This window comes from Scardinius erythrophthalmus (genome assembly GCF_964197995.2).
Source record: "Scardinius erythrophthalmus genome assembly, contig: HAP1_SCAFFOLD_38, whole genome shotgun sequence".
NCBI lineage: Eukaryota > Metazoa > Chordata > Actinopteri > Cypriniformes > Leuciscidae > Scardinius > Scardinius erythrophthalmus.
The window spans coordinates 652,081-673,486 of record NW_028296546.1 but is presented as its reverse complement, the minus strand read 5'-3'; the positions used below and the strand labels follow the sequence as shown (position 1 = coordinate 673,486).

Below are 21,406 nucleotides of genomic sequence, written 5' to 3'. Positions count from 1 at the left end.
ACATACCAAGTTTTGTTACTGTAGATAAAACTAACCCCCTTATATGGTAGGTTGACTATTTTATTTTAGTATTTTATTAAGGCTATACTGAACAGGCTGCAGTGTCAAGATTGCAATGCTGGAGTGTGTGTGTGTGTGTGTGTGTTTGTGTGGCGCGGGCACGATTGAACAGTGGACACATAAAAACATACTCTGCAGTTTGAATGATGTCCTGTATGAACAAAATGACGAAGTGTTTACTTATATTTGTGTACACTCGCAATAAAACACAACATTGTGCTTTTGTAAAATAAATTCAAGAAATTCGCCCCCGAAATGGCGCTAATTTTTCAATTAAAGTAAAATGCTCACGGCTGCACAGGCATTCATAACTGTTCGCGCCCACGGCAAGGAACGAACAGGACAGAGTGAACGTTTTTATTGTTTAGTTCTGAAATTTGTATAATTTTATATGAAATAAATGGTGTATAATTACATTTTTAGAAGATATGAGGCTTTTAGTGTTTCCTTTTTGGACATTATTTTAAACCCTCACTATATCAAAACTGTTTGAGATATTTAATATCCGTTCACAAATGACGGGCCCAAGCCAGTGGCACCGCCACCCTGGTGCCTTTAGTTACCCTAAAGGCACCGGGGTGGCGGTGCCACCGTCTTGGGCCCGTCATCGCTGCTGGCAGCTATATATATATATATATATATATATATATATATATATATATATATATATATATATATATATATACACATACATACTAGGGGTGGAACGGTACACAGAAGTCACGGTTCGGTTCATACCTCGGTTCAGACATCACGGTTCGGTACGAGTTCGGTACAATGGAGGGAAAAGCAAAACAAAAATGTAGAAGGCATTTTTTTTTTATTGTGCATGTCTGTAGGCTGTACCACCAAAGGAAAATAAATGTCTTAAGTTTAACAATGCCTTGTATTTTTTAAATAAGTTTTATTAATAAAGTAAAGGCATAGAACCAGTTTATTTGTAGTGCATTGACAATAGTTTTATATAATTAGTTTATTAATTAAATTAATAAAAAGACAAAAAGACCTTGAGATATGTTTGGCAATTGTACCTGAATGAATTTAAAATTAATTTGCTATATTTCAGATCAATATATTTGTTTTCCTTAATTTTAATTAACACTAACTTTATTCTCATCTGAATTATAGATAATTTATTTCTGTATAAAATAATACTACTATTAAAAACAAATTAGATTTTCTTTTAATCAATGTAGAATGTGTAACTTACTCACTGTGTTGGGTGACAGTTGTAGGTTACAGTTTGACAAGAGTTTACAGTTTGACAAAAGCACAATGTTGTGTTTTATTGCGAGTGTACACAAATATAAGTAAACACTTTGCAGTTTGAATGTTGTCCTAAGAACAAAATGATGGAGTATGTTTTTATGTTTCCACTATTCGATCGCGCCCGCACCTCTCTCAACACACACACACACACACACACACAAGCACGCACGCACACACACACACAGGCACACACACAACATATTCCAGCATTGCAAACTTGACATTGCAGCCTGTCCATTATAGCTAGCCTGTCTATGATTATAGCCACGGAGCTTCAAAGCTAAGGCGGAGCTACAGATTAGGTGTCCCTAAAGCACCCACGTATCTAACAGTAGTTCCGCATTACATTAATTAATTTGCACACGAGTTTTATTTATTTTTATACCATGTATTCTCCGTGTGTATTCATGCACCGAACTGTGACGCCCGTACCGTTTCTGTTCAATACGAATACATGTACCGTTCCACCCCTAATACATACATACGTATACATACATATATATACATTAAGGGACAAGGCACAGAGAATTTTACTTGCCTGACCTGATTAGAAGAATGAAAAAAATAAAATAAAGAAATAACTAGGGAATCACTAAAACGAGATAATTAATCTGATTTTATGATACATTCAAAATATTCCACAACAAATCCTTTAAATTTAATGATATTCAGAACAGAACAAGAATAAAAAAATAACTACAAACAAGCCAAAAGGAAATAAAATACAAATAAAAACGAAAGTAAGCAATGTTGGGCTCACGTAACTCTCTCATTAGAATCAAAATGTTTCAACATTTGCCATGTATTTGGATGCTAAACTATTCTTTATCATAGGCTTTGTACTTCACTCACGTTCCAATATCGACAGAAAAAAAATCATCCTCTTCACATGCGCAAAAATGTGCTTGGAAACATCACAGTGGAGCGGTGCTTACTGTGAATGGTACGAATTGTACTACTGACAATTTAAACAGAGCAGTGTAATTTTTAAATGTTAGGTTAACTATTTTATTATTATATTTTATTAAGGCTATAATGAACAGGCTGTGATGTCAAGATTACAATGCTGGAGTGTGTGTGTGTGTGTGTGTGTGTGTGTGTGTGTGTGTGTGTGTGTGTGTGTGTGTGTGTGTGTGCGTGCGTGTGTGTGTGTATGTGTGTGTCTGGCATGGGCGCGATTGAACAGTGGACACATAAAAACATACTCCGTCACTTTGTTCATACAGGACATCATTCAAACTGCAAAGTGTTAACTTATATTTGTGTACACTCGCAGTAAAACACAACATTGAGCTTTTGTAAAATAAATTCAAGCAATCCGCCCCCCGAAAGGCGCTAATTTTAAAATTAAACTCAAATGCTGACGGCTGCACGGGGCATTCATAACGGTGCGCGTCCACGGCGAGGAACGAGCAGAACAGAGTCAACGTTTTTTAGTTTATTCCTACTTCCATAGGAATTCATTGAAAATGCTTGCTCTACTCAGCACCATTATCAATGTCCGTGCGGATGAACATATTTTACTTTTGTTTTTAAGTTAGCGATTCAAAAGCCCCAAGCGGTGTCACACGTCGATTAACCGGTGGTAAAATATTCTCACTGATACATATCTAGTATATTTTTATATAGATACAATAGGTCTACCTGATTTTGAACACAAGAGGGCAGTATAGCCCTATGTATGACTTGATTATTATTATTATTTTTTTACTATTGCTGTTTTTAAACTTATAAATAATTATTAAATTGAAAAAAAAATTAAATAAAATGGGTTTAGTTGTGATATTTGTATAATTTATATAGAAATAAATGGTGAATAATTACATTTTTAGAAGATATGAGGCTTTTGGTGTTTCCTTTTTGGACATTACTTTAATCCCTCACTATAGCAAAACCGTTTGAGATGTTTAATATCCGTTCACAATTTAGCATCTTTAATGTATTTACATCATGTTGAAAAAGTTTGGTGTGAATAAAATAAACCATTTAGGAAAAGTAGCTAAAAACTCAGAGTCTGAAATATCCAAACAATCCACATTCAAACCAAAATAGCTGACTTCCTGTTGGTCGGAGCTAATGACTGTAAATTAGAAAGTTGTCCGGCTCGATGAGAAAAATATACGTACTGGTTTTTGTAACTGTAGGTAAAACTAACCCCCCCACTTTTGTCAAAAGCATTTTGAAAGTGACACACTTCCTGCTGCCAGTTGGTGGCGCTATAACTTTGACTCACAATAGTTGCATCCATCTGACCGGCCTCTTACCACGAACACACTGCTGAAGTTTCATCAAGATCAGTTAATGTATGTATGTATGCAGAACTTATACCACTTCGTGTTTCTCTTTTCTCGCCATAAATTCGTTTCCTCGCCACGGCCAAACCGTATGAGATATCAAAAATCTGTCCGCAATTTAGCATTCTCAATGTCTTGACTTCATGCACACCGAGTTTGGTGGTGATCGGATGAATGCTCTAGGAGGAGTATTTCAAATTCCAGAGCATATGTTTTTCAAACAACCCATAATACCTGACTTCCTGTTGGGCGGAACTAATAACATAGAGTGTGGAAGTTGTTCTGCCCGATGAGATCTATATGTGTACCGAGTTTCATATTAATTCATGCAAGAGTGTTTGATATATGGACCAAGTTTTTGGACCCCGTTCAAGGGGGCGCTGTTGAGCGGATACATCTATCCTTTATATATATATATTAGTGCTGCACGATTAATCGTATCGCAATCGCGATGTCAAGCCTACGCGATTATATGACGCAAAATGTTGCGATTTTATATTAAATAAACAAATTAGCGCTGTTAACGCACTTATTAATGCAAATGCTTTTAAACCATTCATGCGCGATAATAGCCTACATAAAAGAACGAGCTGCCTGTGAATGTCCTCCACACACACACACACACACACACAGATAGACACGCGCCAGTATCAAGTTCTCTTTCGCGGTAGAACGAACAACACACATGTATGCCAAAATGAACGCGCTGCCTGTGAATGTCTGACTGTGACACACAGAAAGACTCGCGCTAATATCGTGCGTGCGCACAAAACAGCATGACAGAATACAGTTCTCTTTCGAGCTTGAACGAACAATAACACTCACAATTATGCCAAAATGTCTTTTTGTCGAGTGTCTTCATAACATAAGAGTAGTCTTATGATGAACATGAAGAGTTGTGATGACTCGTGAAAGAATGAGGCACGTGTGAGATCCGCGTCTCTGACAGCGGCTGGTCTTAAAGGGATAGTACACAGTAGCCACTAATTACATCTGTCGCTTAAGTTATTCTATTTTTTTTTTTTTTGTTTTTTTTTTGCTTTTTTTTATTATTATTTTTCTTTACCCCTGACATGTATGGTTATATGTACTCTTGTATGTAAATTATGTTTTGTTCTTGTTAAAATGCAATCAAAAAAAAAAAAAATCTGTCGCTAAAGTTAATCAAAGAACAAAGGGAACAGAGAAAAACACTCACTGCTCTTGACTAAAAAACTTTTTTCTTTAGGCTGATTATCACTAATCTGTTTGTGCATTTATTTTCCTTGAGAAACAAGCAAGTTGACTCATGAAACCATTTTTTAATATATCGCATATCGCAAACGTAATCGCAATATTGACCTCAATTATCGCAATATGACATTTTCCCCAAATCGTGCAGTCCTAATATATATATATCGGGTAAAAATAAGAGGGTGATTTCAAAGCATTTTGAAAGTGACACACTTCCTGCTGCCAGTTGGTGGTGCTATAACTTTGACTCACAATAGTCACATACATGTGATCGGCCTCTTACAACGAACACACTGCTGAAGTTTAATCAACAATAGGGCTCTGCGCCCTTTCAGGGTTTGGGCCCTAATAATAGAAATAAATAGTCCTTAGGAAAACAATAGGGCCTTTGCCCTTTCAGGGCTTGGGCCCTAAATATTGAAGCAGCAAACTTTGTGAGGAGGAAACTGCCAAAATACTGCCAATGTCACTGCCAAATACTTTTGGACAAGACTGTATTATGCAATTTTCTTACATGTGACATGGACTTTTTTTCAAGCTGTCAAACTAAATAAATGTGTTACTATAAAAATTTTATATTTATAAATCATAGATAATATAAATTATATTAAAGGGGTCATGACATGGTTTTTGTTTGTTTTATTATGTTCCCTTAGGTGCAATTATAGTATTACTATAGTTTTTTGGACAAAAAACTTTTAAATTTGAGTGATTTATGACCTTTTCCCAACCTGTTTCTCATCCTCTGATTCAAACAGTCTGTTTTGGGGGCGTTTCCCCTTTAAGAGTTCAGTGTTAACGCCCACTGTTATGATTGGCTAATGTCATTGACTAAAAGTAGTTTTAAGATGAAATACATTACTTACAGTTTGCGGCGTCGTTGGGAACCAGAATAGTCGGCAAGGCCTGATCTTTAAGCAAAAGTTTTCTGGCAAAGCCAGCATCATACTGCGATTTGTTCTCAAAACAGTCATCCTTGAAATGTAGAGAACACACGCTTATATTAACACTGTCGTGACTGGGACGTTCGCAAAAAATAAACTGCATCCATTTTTCCCTGATGTCTGGATCGTTCGGCAGCATATTCAAACATTTTGTTTTTCCATAGCCAGGAACAGCACATCTGCGAGGCATCGCAATCTTCTTGTAAACAGACCCACTCGCTGCACGTCGACTGAACACCTGTGGGCGTGACAACGATGTGATGCGAAATGAGGCGTAGTTGTCTTGCGCTGGAGGCGGTCATATGTAAACGACTGGTACGTCACTTCGTACCATGACGTCACTTCTTACCATGGATCCCCAACGAGCTGTAATTAGAGCTTGATTAAATAAATGCTTTGTTTATAATGGGGAGGACGTCTTAAGCTATGAAACTTGCAGGAAGTTTTAATGGTACAAAGGCCTCTTATATACCAAAAGATCAAGGCAAATTTGGTTTCTCATGTCATGACCCCTTTAACATGAGCAGCACGGCAGGATTCTGAGCAGCCTCCTGAGTCATCGCTGGGTGTACAGGTGTGTTTTAGCTAGCATCAGTAATAGTAGGTGTGGATTTGGGACTTACTCGCTCTTCTTGCGTCTTTGCTTGCATCAGTTTGGCACGTAGCTGAACGTGATAGATGCTGTAGTATTTTTTAGCACGAGCAAACTGTTGTCGCTGTTCTCTCAGCTTATTCTGAGCAAACTTCTGCTGTTGGATCCTCTCTCTGAACACTCTCTGAAACATAAGATTCAGATTCAGATCTTTTAATTTTGCATGATTATGTCTTTATGTGTCTTTGTTAAGAGTTTGCTCTTACCAGACGACTGTTGTGTTCCTGTTCTTTGCGGATGATCTGCACCAGCATGTCATGTCTTTTCTGAGCTTCTTCCAGCTACAAAAACAAAATAAGTAAACCCATTGCATTCAGTGCTGAAACCTGTGGACCTGGGTACACTGATCAGAAGTGGTTAGCCAAGCCAGTTTAAAATTAACATACGTTGATGGGGGGCGCTATGGCGTGTGGTGAAGAGTAGACGTGTCCTCCACTAGCTCCGAGGGAAATTGACTTTTATATATATTTTTTTGTACCTTTCTTTAATTTATCTCTTTGTGATTGTTTTTACGGTAGTTAGAAGACAATCTACATTACTTATTTCAACTTGGGCATTGCAAGATGTACAATACTCGACAGAAACAGGACACCCAAAAAGGAGGCCGCAAAACACCGCCTCCTCCTGACTCTTAAACACCGGACCAAGAGAGCAGTGCTGCTAGCACTTTGGACGCTAGGATACAAGCTATGATGAACGCGCTAAAGAATGATATTTTCTCTAAAATGGACACTGTTGCTGTTGGATTGCATTCTGAGATCTCGTCTGTTAGAGGGGAATTGAAAGCCTCTATTGAACCACTTCAGCGGGTTAGTGGACTCTCATGAAACGGCAGTGCGGGATCTTGAGCAGGCCGCTAACGACCATAGCTCCCGTATAAGCGAACTTGAGGCTACTGTTAGCAAGTTATCCGCTCAGGTGAATCGTCTGGATGATAAGTGCGAGGACTTGGAAAGTAGATCTCGAAGAAATAATATTCGGGTGATTGGTGTACCGGAGGGAGTGGAAGGACCGCGTCCTACGGATTTTATTGCAGTCTTGCTACAGAATCTACTAGGACTGGAAGAAAAACCACTACTTGATCGTGCTCACCGCTCTCTGCGGAACGAACGAGCGGCTGGGACCCAACCTCGGGCTTTTATCGTGCGGGTGCATTTTTTCCATGCTCGTAACGAGATTTTACGGCGAGCAGGCGAGTCTTCCCCACTCCTTTACAAGGACAAACGGATCTCTGTGTTCCCAGACTTTACATCCTCTGTCGCTAAGAAACGTTCTGCCTTTTCTGCGGTAAAACGCAGTTTGCGCTCCTTTCCGGAGGTAAAGTATGGGCTTCTATACCCCGCCACACTTAAGATCACTATGCCGGATGGCACTTCGCGGCGTTTTGAGGATCCCTCTTTGGCCAGTGACTTTGTTAAAAAGAACTGTAAGTAGTGTGATCATCTTGTTTTGATGCCAAGATCAGTCTAATGCCTGCAAGTTGATTCACGTTAATTGTTTTGTTTGGTCTTCTATAAGTTACCCCGCCACATTTAAGATCACTATGCCGGATGACACTTCGCGGCGGTTTGAAGACCCCTCTTTGGCCAGTGACTTTATTAAAAAAGAACTGTAAATATGGACATTTACGGTGCTAATGCCTACAGGTAGATTGTCTTTTCTTTTTGTATATTGGCCCTGGGTTATCTACAGTTGTTCGTGACACTTGTTTTTATATATATTTTTTATTTTATTATTTATTTATTTATTTATTTATTTGTATTTTTTTTTTTTTTTTGTATCAGGTGTTAATGTTTTAACAGTAAAAGCAATGTTGTTCTGGTCTCATTAGATGTTTAGGGCAATTCGTCTGGCTTAAGTTGGATTTTGTGACCTTTACAAACCCTGTAGGTACATTGGTTCAGTTTTCTTTTATTCATCTTTCTTAGTCAATTTCTCTCAGGTAGCACTATTCTTTTTAGCTTAGAGCTATTACGGAGCGTTCTGTGCCTTTAGTTAGGTTTGGGTTTGTGTGCATCTCATTTGGGGAGATGCTAACAATGGGGTGGTGTGGGTGGGTGGGTGGGCATTGTGTTTTATTTTTGTTGTTGTTGTCACGTGTTTTCTAGGTTTTATTGTATTGGTTTTTATTTTGTTTTACCAATTTATGCTGCTGTGGTGACGGTTTATTTGTCATTTTCATTGACATTCCTTTTCTGTCCTATTTTTGGTGGATGGCCCAATCAAGTGTAAACCTAAGTACTGATGGAGTTGATCTCAAGTTAGTGTCCTGGAACTGTAAAGGCCTGAACTCCCCTGTGAAACGTACGAAGGTATTAACTCATCTCAAAAACTTAGGAGCACAGATTGTTTACCTTCAAGAGACGCACTTAAAATCTACTCATTCTCAAATTAAAAGTAAGTGGGTTGGTCAATCTTATTTCTCATCATTTTACAGTAAGTCCAGGGGCGTTGCAATTTTATTTCATAAATCAATCCCTTTTGTCTGTTCTAAAGTGCTCTCTGATCCCAATGGTAGATATTTGATAGTTACAGGCAGCTTATATGGCACCCAACTAATTTTAGTTAATGTATATGCCCCAAACTGGGATGACGCTGAGTTCTTCAAGAAACTTTTTTCTGCTCTTCCGGATATGTCCTCCCACTTACTCATCTTAGGTGGGGACTTTAATTGTTGGTTGAACCCAAATCTTGACCGTTCCTCTAATAAATCTGTAACACTTTCAAAATCGGCTAAAGTTATAAAAGACTTTATGGAGAACTTTTCAATTTCAGATCCTTGGCGTTTCTTTAATCCTACAAGTAAAACTTTTTCTTTTTTCTCTCATATGCATCGTACATTTACTCTGATTGATTATTTCTTATTGGATAATAGATTTCTTCCATGTCTCTCTTCTACCTCTTGCTCATATGAACCAATGGTTATCTCAGATCATTCTCCTGTCGTACTCAATATTAGGTTTAAAGGCTTGGTTCGCTCACGTTACCCTTGGCATCTTAATACGTGTTTATTGTCAGATAAAAAATTTACTGATATGATTTCCAGACAAATTGATTTGTTTTTGAGTACTAATAAGACCTCTGATGTTTCTGCGTCTGTCTTATGGGAGACATTGAAAGCTTACATTAGAGGTCAAATTATTTCTTACGTGAATTATGATAGGAAGCTGAAGAGGAAGAGATTGGTCACTCTAACTAATCGTATTGCCCAATTGGATGCCGCGTATGTCACTTCTCCAACTCCTGAGTTGTATAAAGAACGCCTCACAGCTCAGTCAGAATTTAACACATTGGCCGCGGACCGTGCTGTTGAGCTGTTACTTAAGACTAGCAGTGCATACTTTGAACAAGGGGATAAAGCTGGTAGAATGTTGGCACGTCAGTTGAGGCAGACTATCTCCTCTCACCAAATTCCGGAAATTGCCACATCTTCGGGCACTACGATAGACCCAGAAGAAATAAATGAAGAATTTAGAGCTTATTATGCCTCATTATATACATCAGAGACAAATGTGGGAAACTGTGATTTTGATGGCTTCTTCTCCCATTTGGAAATCCCTCAGGTTAATTTGGACATGGCAGATCAATTAGAAATCCCAATAACTGCTCTAGAACTTTCTGGTGCTCTCAAAGGGATGCAGTCTGGCAAATGTCCAGGACCAGACGGCTTTCCTGTAGAGTTTTACAGATGCTTTCAAAATAAACAAGCCCCGGTTTTGATTGATATGTTTAATGCATCTTTTCTGGCTGCTAAACTTCCCCCTACACTTAATCAGGCTTCTATTTCTCTTATTTTGAAAAAGGACAAGGACCCTCTTAGTTGCTCTTCGTATAGACCAATTAGTTTATTAAATGTTGACTTCAAAATTTTATCTAAAATGCTTGCTCTTCGTTTGGAAACTGTTCTTCCAGATATTATCTCTCCGGATCAAACTGTGTTTGTTAAAAATAGGCACTCCTTTTTTAATTTGAGAAGGCTCTTTAATACTATTTATAATCTTTCGTCAACACCCTTACCTCAAGCAATTATAGCATTAGACGCGGAGAAGGCCTTCGACCGTATGGAATGGGCATACTTATTTTATACTTTGGAGAAATTCGGCTTTAAGGAAAATTTCATTTCTTGGGTGAAGCTTTTATACTCGTCCACTTTGGCTTCAGTTAGAACAAATAATAATGTCTTCTTATTTTCCTCTTTATCGTTCAACGCGGCAAGGGTGTCCTTTAAGTCCTCTTTTATTCGCTGTGGCAATTGAGCCTCTTTCCATTGCGCTTCGTGGTGACCCGCATATTAAAGGTATTGTGAGTTGTGGGCAGGAGCAGAGAGTGTCTCTATATGCTGACGATCTTCTTTTATTTATTACTGACTTCTCTGTGTCAGTTCCGGCGGCACTCTCTGTTCTTTGCTCATTTGGATCCATTTCTGGATACAAGTTAAATTTAAGTAAGAGTGAGCTTCTACCTCTTAATAAAGCAGCACATGAATATCCACTTCACACCCTGTCGTTTAAAGTTGCTCAACACAAGTTAAAATATCTTGGGATTCAGGTTACTGCTAAGTTCAAGGATCTTTATCGCGCTAATTTCACTACTCTTCTGTCTCAGGTACAAAGCAGTTTTAACCGTTGGTCAGTGTTGAACTTATCCCTAGCTGCTCGGATTAATAGTATTAAGATGAATGTTCTTCCCAGGTCTTTATATTTGTTTCAATGTATGCCGATTTTCCTTCCACAAATTTTCTTTCGTAAATTAGACGCCATTATTTCAGATTTTGTTTGGAATGGGAAGCCACCAAGATTGCGCAAACAGTATTTACAGAGCCCGAAGAAGCTAGGAGGTATGGCCTTACCCAACTTTAAGTTTTACTATTGGGCGGCTCATCTTAGAATAATTCAGTTTTGGTTACATTCTAGTCCACAATTATTATCGTCAGTCTGGTTGGGAATGGAACATTCTTCCTGTAAGCCTGTTTCACTTTCAGCTTTGGCTCATTCGCCTGTTAAATCACCTATAAAAAGTTACACTAAAAATGTCATTATTAAGACAACTGTGAAGATTTGGAATCAGTTTAGACGTTCCTTTGGTCTTCAAACATATTCTATTTTGGCGCCAATAACAGCTAATTACTCCTTTCCTCCATCGTTAATTGATCGTGCATTTGAAGTTTGGTCCAATAAGGGTATTAAAACATTTAAGGATCTCTATATTGATAACACTTTCGCCTCATTTGAACACTTGTCCCAAAAATTCTCCCTCTCAAAACAACACTTTTTTAGGTACTTGCAGATCCGTAATTTTGTTTTTCATAGGTTCCCCCAGTTTCCTTCTATACCCTCTGACACACCCCTTGATATTTTTTTAAAACCAGCTCCTGCTTTGAAGGGTATGATCTCATTCATTTATGCCCAGATTCACTCACTCAGATTGGTTTCTTTGTCGTCAATTAAAGCGCTATGGGAGGAAGATCTGGGGATTGCGTTCACTGACGATATGTGGGGGAATGTTCTCGACAAAGTGCACCGCTCTTCAATTTGTGCCAGGCATGGACTCATCCAATGTAAAATTTTACACCGCACTCATCTGACTAAGACCAGGCTCTCTAAGATGTTTAATAATATTGACCCGACTTGTGACCGATGTCACCAGGCAGCAGCAACACATATAAATATGTTTTGGTCTTGCCCAGTCCTAACAACTTATTGGCAAAATATTTTTGATTCCTTGAGTGAGGTCACAGGGAAGAGATTAGTGCCTGATGCGGTCACTGCACTTTTCGGGGTAACTCCGGTTACAATATCATTGTCTGCAGAACTCAAGATGTTCATAGCCTTTGTTAGTTTGTTAGCAAGGCGCTTGATACTTTTGAAGTGGAAGTCTCCTACACCTCCATCGTACTTTCATTGGATTAGGGATGTCCTTTACTTCGCCAAACTAGAAAAAATTTGACATTTGTTAAGGGGCTCCCAGGCTAAATTCTCAAAGACGTGGGATCCCTTTTTTGAATATGTGGGGAAGTTGACCTTCCCAGATAATCCTGAATAAATCTAGTGTCCCGCGTCTTTGCTGCAAACGATTGGGCAGTAGTCCTCGGATCGTTACTCACAGCTAATAATTAATGTTTTTTTTTTTTATTATTATTATTATTTATTATTATTATTATTATTATTTTTTTTAGGGTGTTATGTTTCTGTATTCTATATGTGTAGAGGGATTTTGTTTGTTCTTGTTTCATGTTCAAAATTGAATAAAGAGATTTGAAAAAAAAAAAAAAAAATTAACATACGTTAACACGTTATCTTTTGCCAAAACATTATGCCATTTTAATTTTTCAGAAGGCTTGAAATATAGTGCACAAGTCTGTCTATCTATCTATCTATCTATCTATCTATCTATCTATCTATCTATCTATCTATCTATCTATCTATCTATCTGTCTATCTGTCTGTCTGTCTATCTATCTATCTGTCCATCTATCTATATCTATATTATTTTTAGCCATTTAAAAAAAAATTGGAATGCTGACAGTATGTAAATGTAAACGGGCCAATAAAACTACTGAAATTAAATTTAGCAGCCTAATGGGAAATAAAAACTGTGTTTGTGTGTTAGATCTCTCACTTGGTTTAAACATTTGGGTAGTGTGTGTCTGCTCTGGTTTTTGGAGGAGTTGAGCTGGTCAATCTGTCTGAGCTGTTGTTTCCACATGCGGGACAGAGTGTGAGGAGAGAGCTGCACCTGCGGAAACTCATCCAGCAGAATGGGAAGAAGACTGTTCTCCTTCACTCTCACTAGGTAAAATGTAAAAAAAAAAAAAAAAAAAAAAAAAAAACATGAAGCAAATTGTTAAAATGTATTCATACAATAAAGAAAATCTGATAAGCACAAGAAATAATTAGTGGATGCTGTTCTGCAGTGTTGTTTATGTTTGTGTGTGATCTGGCCTACATGTTTACAAGGACACTTTCTGTGTTCTATTTTTTTGACCTTGTAATGTTTAACCCTCTGGGGTCTAAGGTGTTTTTGGGGTCCTTGAGATGTTCTGACATGCCCTGACATTTGTGCTTTTTTCAGTTGCTTATAAACATATTAATGGCAAAAAAAATTACACACTATTTAGCACAAACAGGGCTACCATAATATGTGAGCAACAAGAATGTACATGTCTGCATTTTTGAGAGAATAATGTTTATGCATGGTTATTGAAAAAACTAAAAACTAAAAACTAAAGTTTCTGAAATAAGGCCATAAAACACATTCTAAATATGTGCCAATAAGACTTTTGTCTAATGGATGTCATCACCTAGTGTTTTTTCTTCAAAATGATGTGAAAATCACCCTGCCTTATCATTCACATAACACAATACATTGATTTGAATTTTGCAAAGCACTTTCTGTTTGGAAAGGCAATATGCGGAGTGGGCGTCAACGATCATGCATATTTAGTGGTTCACACCTGAGGAGACAATGGGGCCTGCATACTTAATTAGCCATTCATTCAGGTGAGTCACTGAGCCACAAGAATGCAAGAGCAACAGTTGGAAGCATCTCAATTCTTTTTTATTTTTCCACATATTGTGCTTGCAATTTGGCCTATAATATCCAAGGAAAACATGTCTAGTAATTGTGCAGTTAATTCTCATACTGTATTTTCAGTTTTGGAATATTTATCCTCTCCCCAAATTTGTCACTAATAAAACACAATAAAAATTATTTAAAGAAAATGCTTATATTTACCTTTTAATAGTTTGTTTACATCTACCTTGTAAATATATTTTTTTATTAAAAAGGTTACAATTACAACAACAATTCAAGTGTAATCTTTCTTTGTAAAAACTAAAGTATACATTTTATCATACATATTTCAAAGTTAAGGATTTGATTGATTATTTGATAACTTTATTTTTGACAAAACATACTATATTTAAATTGAGCAAATATTGGCAAACAAAAGCTTATTTGAGGTGGCAGATATTTTACAGTAAAAATGTATAATCTATCCAAAACTAATCAACGAAATGTTGTCTTTCATATGTCTGTAACATAGGTCTTTAATTTTTATTATAAGAAATATAAATGTTAATTTGCAGTTTAATACATTGCTTATACAAATACATTTTATTTCAACATATTTCAGTCGATTTTTACTCAGTATAGCAATACAGTTTGCTAAAACCGAAACATTCATTCACAAACAGAAACGCCTGACTGTAACGTTGTTTTTATGAAATATTAGGGCATATAAATGTAAATTTTCAGTTTAATACGTTGCTTATACAAATAGCCTACATTTTATTTCAACATATTTCTGTCGATTTTTACTCAACTCAGTATAGCAATACAGTTTGCTAAAACATCATCATTCATTCACACAGAGACGCAATTTAAATTTAAACTGTCTTTTTGCGAGCTGTGATAAACAGCGCGCATCTCTGCGGCTGCCATTCATTCATTCACAGAAACGCGATTAACTTGAGAAGGAAAAAAAACTTACTACATATTCGGATCCTCTCTCCTGCAATACCCGCACTCTGAGGTAGATTTTACATTATTATTATTCCTCACAGCGCTGCCAGATGGTGTAAACACGTAGGCTACAATGATATGATTAAACTTGTGTTTTCTCGAGCTGATATTGGGGCGTTCACAGGTTTGCTTGGATTGCCTCAGTAATTTGCGTTTGAATAGCACGCGCTCTCCGTGGGCGTGTCACATTACATTTGAATGAGCTCTAATTAGCTCGACTGGAATCGCTCTCTTTTAATACAGATTTCACAAGATGAGAATATTTGTTTTTTATATAAATTACCTCATTTAAAAGAAGATAATTCAAGCGTCATGCCTGTGTGTCTGTATGCCTGTTTGACTGAGTATTCGCTGAGTTAGTTCATTTTCGGACGCGTTTCAGAATGGACTTCACTGACAGAGAGAAGGCAGAACTCGCATCAGGTTTATTTTTCTTTATTTGGCAAAAAGCACAACACTTTGTTTTTATTGTGAGTATACACAAAAATAATACACATTTAACAGAATTGATTGATGTATGAAACTTGCTTGTAATATCAAAGTCCACAGAGCAAAATCAATTTCTTTTGAACTGAACTGAAAAAAAGCGAGCTGGTATCGCCGGCGATACCGTCGACCCCAGGGGGTTAATCAAAATGACATAACTCAATATTCTAGTAAAAAACATTCTCAAAACTGGTGATGTATGCTGGACTTCTCCAAACATTTAGTCTGCTTAAACTCTTCCCCTCCACAGTCGACCGCAAGCATGCATTCAGTTTGTGCTGGAATGTGAAGGGTTAAATGATAGATGTCCATTTTCTCCCTACTAAAATTGTTCTGCCTAAACGCTTTCAGCTCTGTGATCGTGGTCCAGCTATAAAATTATAAATTCATAAATTATTGTTAAAAATACATTTCCCTATGGATAAAATTAATGGACTTTTTACTTCCGGAACCCAACTGTTGCATTCTAGCTGCATCCAAAATTGCATACTGTTCCACATTTGGATTGAAGTGCATGTCACTTAATTAACGTCATAATGTAAATACTATAATTATGAGATGATAACCCTGACATTCAACTTGGAGATGTTGGCTTCCTCAGAAAAGAAATTATGCATTTCTATGCCATAGTGAATCTGCAGAGGTCATGTGGTACGAGTGGAGAAAATAAAAAGTGAAAAACCGAAAAACACAAAACAGCAACAGCAGGCCAATTTTGCAATGATTATTTTTAATTAACTGAGAGAAGCAGAAATCATCACAATTAAAATACGATTAATCATGCAGCCCTAGTCTTCACTATACAGGTCTGGTATAAAAATGTTTTGCAGTGGCCGGGAGCAGGATTACACCACTAAAGCAAGCTGTTTTGACTTTTAATCATTCACAGGATATGAATTTCATATCAAGAATAACATTTCCACTTGTAAAAATGTGAATTATTGATATCAGCAAAGACGTCATCACTCGCAGAAATCAAATTCTTGATATAAAAATAAAATTTCAACTAGTAAAAGCTATTATTCTTGATATTTAGTGGTGCTTGCCAAAGGCAAGGCATCACTATTGTTATTGCTCATACAATAAAGTCATTACGATTGTTATTAATATTATTTTATAAAGGAAGTAACATGTAAGATAAAAGTAGTTTAATCACGTGATTATGTGTGACGAAGCCGTTTCTGTGACAGCTTGAGCTCTCCCGTGTATCAGCATCCGAATTCACTCTCTTCACTTCGTTCATTCCTTGCAGATATAATGCACTCAGATGCCATACACTATATATATATATATATATATATATATATATATATATATATATATATATATATATACATACATACATACATGCATACATACTCAGATGTCATACACTATATAAGGATTAGTGAATGAGTGAACGGTTTCGGACACAGCTACTTTACTTCACTCCTTGCAGATATAGTGCACTTAAATTCCACACACTATTAGTGAATGAGTGAACGAGTGAGCGGTTTAGGATACCTTCGAGACAACTCCCGAGTCATAGATTTGTTCACAATGATGACCGATTCATCACTAGAAGGTGCGATTCTATTGGTTGTACAATCAAAGCTCGCCGCTGATTGGCTGCGAGATCGACTTCACTGGAGCAGAACTGCTCAACTGGCCACACTATTCTCTTGAGGTAAGTGGAGACGGTTGTTTTCAAATATGCCGTTTTATAAAGCCTTGTATTGTCAAATGCAGCTCTTTGTTTGAATTAAATGTAGGTAATATTATTCGTATTGTAATGAGTTGTAGTTAATAGTGTTTTTATTTGCACTGAAGCTACCTTTTTCTCTGTAAAGAGGGTAATGTATGATACGTTATGTCTACAGCTAGCTACACCTCAATCTTTGTGTGAAAACGTAACATGATATTTTTTGTGTGTCTGATGGATATTACGTCCTTTGGTTTTTGTTGTTTGTGTAGCTTACAATAGCTTAAATACTGTGTGAGGAGTGTGTTATTTTTGCGCTTATTTTAAGCTAAAGCCTACTTAATGATAGATTATATGGTAATGTACAAGTATACTTCTGGTACTCGCCTTTGTATTTTACATTAATGCATATGGACCCAGAAATATTATAATGAAAATTGTCAATTGATGCAGGTCGCTTCATGTCAAAGGCAACGTTGAAGTTTCCTCATGTAATCAAAGGCGTTAAAGTAGTCACCGGTGATGAAATCCGGTGAGAACCGATTTCAGTGCGCGCTCACTGACAGAATTCTCCAATCATAAACCACAAAGTGCAAATATAATGTATGTAAGAAATATTTTTTTCTCTGTATTTAGCTTTTAATATAACGGGAGTTCGATGAGTGTTTTAGCAGCTACTGGTATTTCTCAAAAGTGAGTTGATAAACTTGCTTTCGTGCCTTGCAGTCACGTGCTTCATGTTACACAAATCCGCGTTTACAATATGTTTGAATGGGTTTCAAGTAGGATAGAGACGCCAGCTTCACTATATTTGCAGCATTTTTGTTCAATATTAAAGCATGATGTGACGCATAACGCATCGATTACTACGTTGACGAGATTCACAGTATTTTGAGGAGTGATGAAGAGACAAAATTAATGTTTTTTATTGTTTAACCTTCAGATATTCCTTATGGATTGTGGGTCGGCCTCAAAACCGACCAAACACATTATTATTATTCTGGACAAAGTTTGGCGCGTAATGCGCCCCGCACCGTTTGTCTCAGATCCCTGAGTGAGGTGTCAAATCGACTGGCTCATTGAGGAGAGGTGTGCTATGACTTTTCTAAGCAATCGGGTGTACGATGTTCGCACAGCGGATGAAAAAGCGGCCAAAAAAGTCCCATTGACTTTACATTGGGAGTTCTAAAAACATTTAAATCCCAACTGCCGTTTTCACACACACAGACTCCAAAGGGCCTGACAGCCCTGCGTCTCTCCCTCTCTCTCTCAGAGGATTTATATTATCAAGCAACCAATAAGTAATGGCCTAAAATCTTCATAGCCACACCCTAGCAACCAGTTACAGCACACTAGCAACCACTAAGAGCTCCCTAGCAACCACCCTAAATTAATAAAAAAAATAAAAAATTTTTTTTAAAGCAATATCACACTCGTAGCCTTGCGATATTGCTCCATGCTTGTGCCTATCCGGCCCTAGCAACCACCCAGAATACCTTAGCAACCGCCTAGCAACACCATAATAACCACCCAGGACACCTAGCAACTGCCTAGCAACCACCTAGCAATCACCTAGAACACCCTAGCAACTGCCTAGCAACTCCCTAGCAACCACCCAGAATACCCTAGCAACCCCCTAGCAACACCCTAGCAACCAACCAGAATACCCTAGCAACTGCCTAGCAACCACCCAGAACACCCTAGCAACCACCTAGCAACACCATAGCAACCACCCAGAACACCTTAGCAACCGCCTAGCAACACCATAGCAACCACCCAGAATACCTTAGCAACCACCTAGCAACGCGCTATTAACGCCCTATTATTAAAGATTTTAAGAACTCTATAAAAACTCCATAGTAACCATCTTTGACAACTACCAACCACCTAGTAACACCATAGCAACTACCAAAAATACATTAGCAACCACCCAAAACACCCTAGCAATGTCTAGAAACACTCTAGTAACCACCAAAAATACCCTAGCAACCACCCAGAAAACCCTAGCAAATGCCTAGCAACCACCCTGAACCCCTAGCAACCGCCTGGCAACCACCCAGAACACCCTAGCAACTGCCTAGCAACGCCCTAGCATCCACCAAGAATACCATAGCAACTGCCTAGCAACACCATAGCAACCACCCAGAACACCCTAGCAACCACCAAGAATACCCTAGCAACCGCCTAGCAACCACCCAGAACACCTTAGCAACTGCCTAGCAACCACCTAGAACACCCTAGCAACTGCCTAGCAGCGCCCTAGCAACCACCCAGAATACCATAGCAACCGCCTAGCAACCACTCAGAACACCCTAGCAACTGTCTAGCAACACCATAGCAACCACCCAGAACACCCTAGCAACCACCTAGCAACCACTCAGAACACCTTAGCAACTGCCTAGCAACCACCTAGAACACCCTAGCAATGCCCTAGCAACCACCCAGAACACCCTAGCAACCACTCAGAATATCCTAGCAACTGCCTAGCAACACCATAGCAACCACCCAGAACACCCTAGCAGCTGCCTAGCAACCACCCAGAACACCCTAGCAACCACCTGAACAACATGAATAAGCCATATCTCAGCATCAGAACATCGTACAGACATGTTTGTTGGCTCGTATGCAATCATGTACCACACTCTAGCAACCGAGTGGAGAGTTTTGCCACTGCAAGCACCACTCATATTTTCTTCAGGAAATGTACATTCTAGTTGTAATTGTATTTTCACTAGTTAAATATAACAATAAGCTGCCACTCAAATTTAATTACAGATATCAATATTTTCTTAAAGTATTTTTTTATATCTGTAATTATCTTATCATAGGTTTGGTGCCCTTTTAGGTCTGTGTACTATTTCCTTTTTTAAACCAAAAATGAAATATGGAAGATGTGGTTTCTTCTTTTTTTTTTTTTATCACTGCTTAATAGAATTAGCAGATACAGGCTAATTTTCCTTATACAAGATTATTATTTTATTAGAAATAATATAAATTATATACAACTTGTTTTTTTAATATGTATATATGCTAAATTTAATTTCTAGGGTTTTTGCATCAATACACAGATGCTAAAAGCTCACTCTAGAGTCTTTTCCTCTGGCATCAATAGAATGACTCGCATCAAAATGCCTAAAAAGATGACATTCATTAATTTACATTCCAATTCATTAAATAATTTTTTTAACATTTATATTTCAACCTAAACATTACCATTTCTAAACCCAGCCTCTTGTTTAGTGCTCCAACACATAATCGAGCTTGTGGACTTGATACCGTCCCTTTGCTTTTCACTCTGTTTTATATGAATGATGGCCAAAACGACTAAATTAAATTATTCTGGCTGTTAGGTATTTCATATTGTTTTATTTCGAGAAATTGTAAAGGTTTAGGAGTCACTTCATAGACTATAGGCTACGCTAGATGAAGCCGGCTGTTCAAACTGAAAATACCCCAACATGTGTCATGATGATAAACTTATACCCCAAATATAATTTTCATGAAGACAAAATACCCATGCCCTTTGCCTCAGTGGAGGTTTCACATGAAATGTTTCTCAATTCTCACTGAAAGCAATGCATTATGATGACGTCAATGGGACATTCTAAAACGCTTTACGTGGCTTAATGTACTAAAACAACAACCAGGGATAACCATCTACTGCCAAGACAACTTCTCCCACATGGAAAGCTGTTATAAAGAAAATGCGTAATGTGTCTGCATCTGCATGTATGTTTGGTGTGCTTTATTAAAGGGGTCATATAATGCCATTTTTGTATAAGCTAATATGATTCTTTAGGGTCTAAATTAAAAGTTTGTAATATACTTTAATTAAAAATTCTCATTAGTATTGTAAGAAAACACTCATTTTACCTGGTCAAAAACAGCTGTTTTCAGCACACCGTTTAAGTGCATGTGTATATAAATGATAATGAGCTTTGCTCACCCCGCCCCTCTGTTCTGTGCGTACACCGTAACACAATAACACAGTAACCATAACCATAACGCGTTGTTCATTATTAACGTGGGATTATGAATTATATTGAGAACGTAGTATATAGAAAACATGCCGTAATGTACCCTGACGCCGGTTTCACACTGCACGTGTTAGCAGAGCGTAAGCTCTAAAAATTTTCGGCGCCCATGTTAACAGATTAGAGCATTCACACCACACGCAGAGGCGGCTCGGCAGTGCGTAGCAGGAGCAGAGCAGGAGCAGCAGTGCCACGATAGTTTCGACGCCCAGTCTATTTTTGCTGCGCCGC

At 37.7% G+C, this 21,406-nt stretch overlaps 1 protein-coding gene across 8 annotated transcripts in view; it reads right to left on the bottom strand.

The window, feature by feature from the left end:
- LOC308686205 (centrosomal protein of 95 kDa-like) overlaps nucleotides 1-21,406 on the bottom strand; it is a 293,169-nt gene that overhangs the window by 82,559 nt on the left and 189,204 nt on the right. For all 8 annotated transcript variants that reach the window (XM_081394565.1, XM_081394567.1, XM_081394570.1 and 5 more), the window contains 3 exons: nucleotides 13,070-13,239; nucleotides 6,659-6,733; nucleotides 6,424-6,576 (listed from right to left, as the gene is read on the bottom strand). In XM_081394565.1, the coding sequence (XP_081250691.1) occupies nucleotides 6,424-6,576; nucleotides 6,659-6,733; nucleotides 13,070-13,239 (398 nt within the window). The remainder of the gene's footprint in view (nucleotides 1-6,423; nucleotides 6,577-6,658; nucleotides 6,734-13,069; nucleotides 13,240-21,406) is intronic.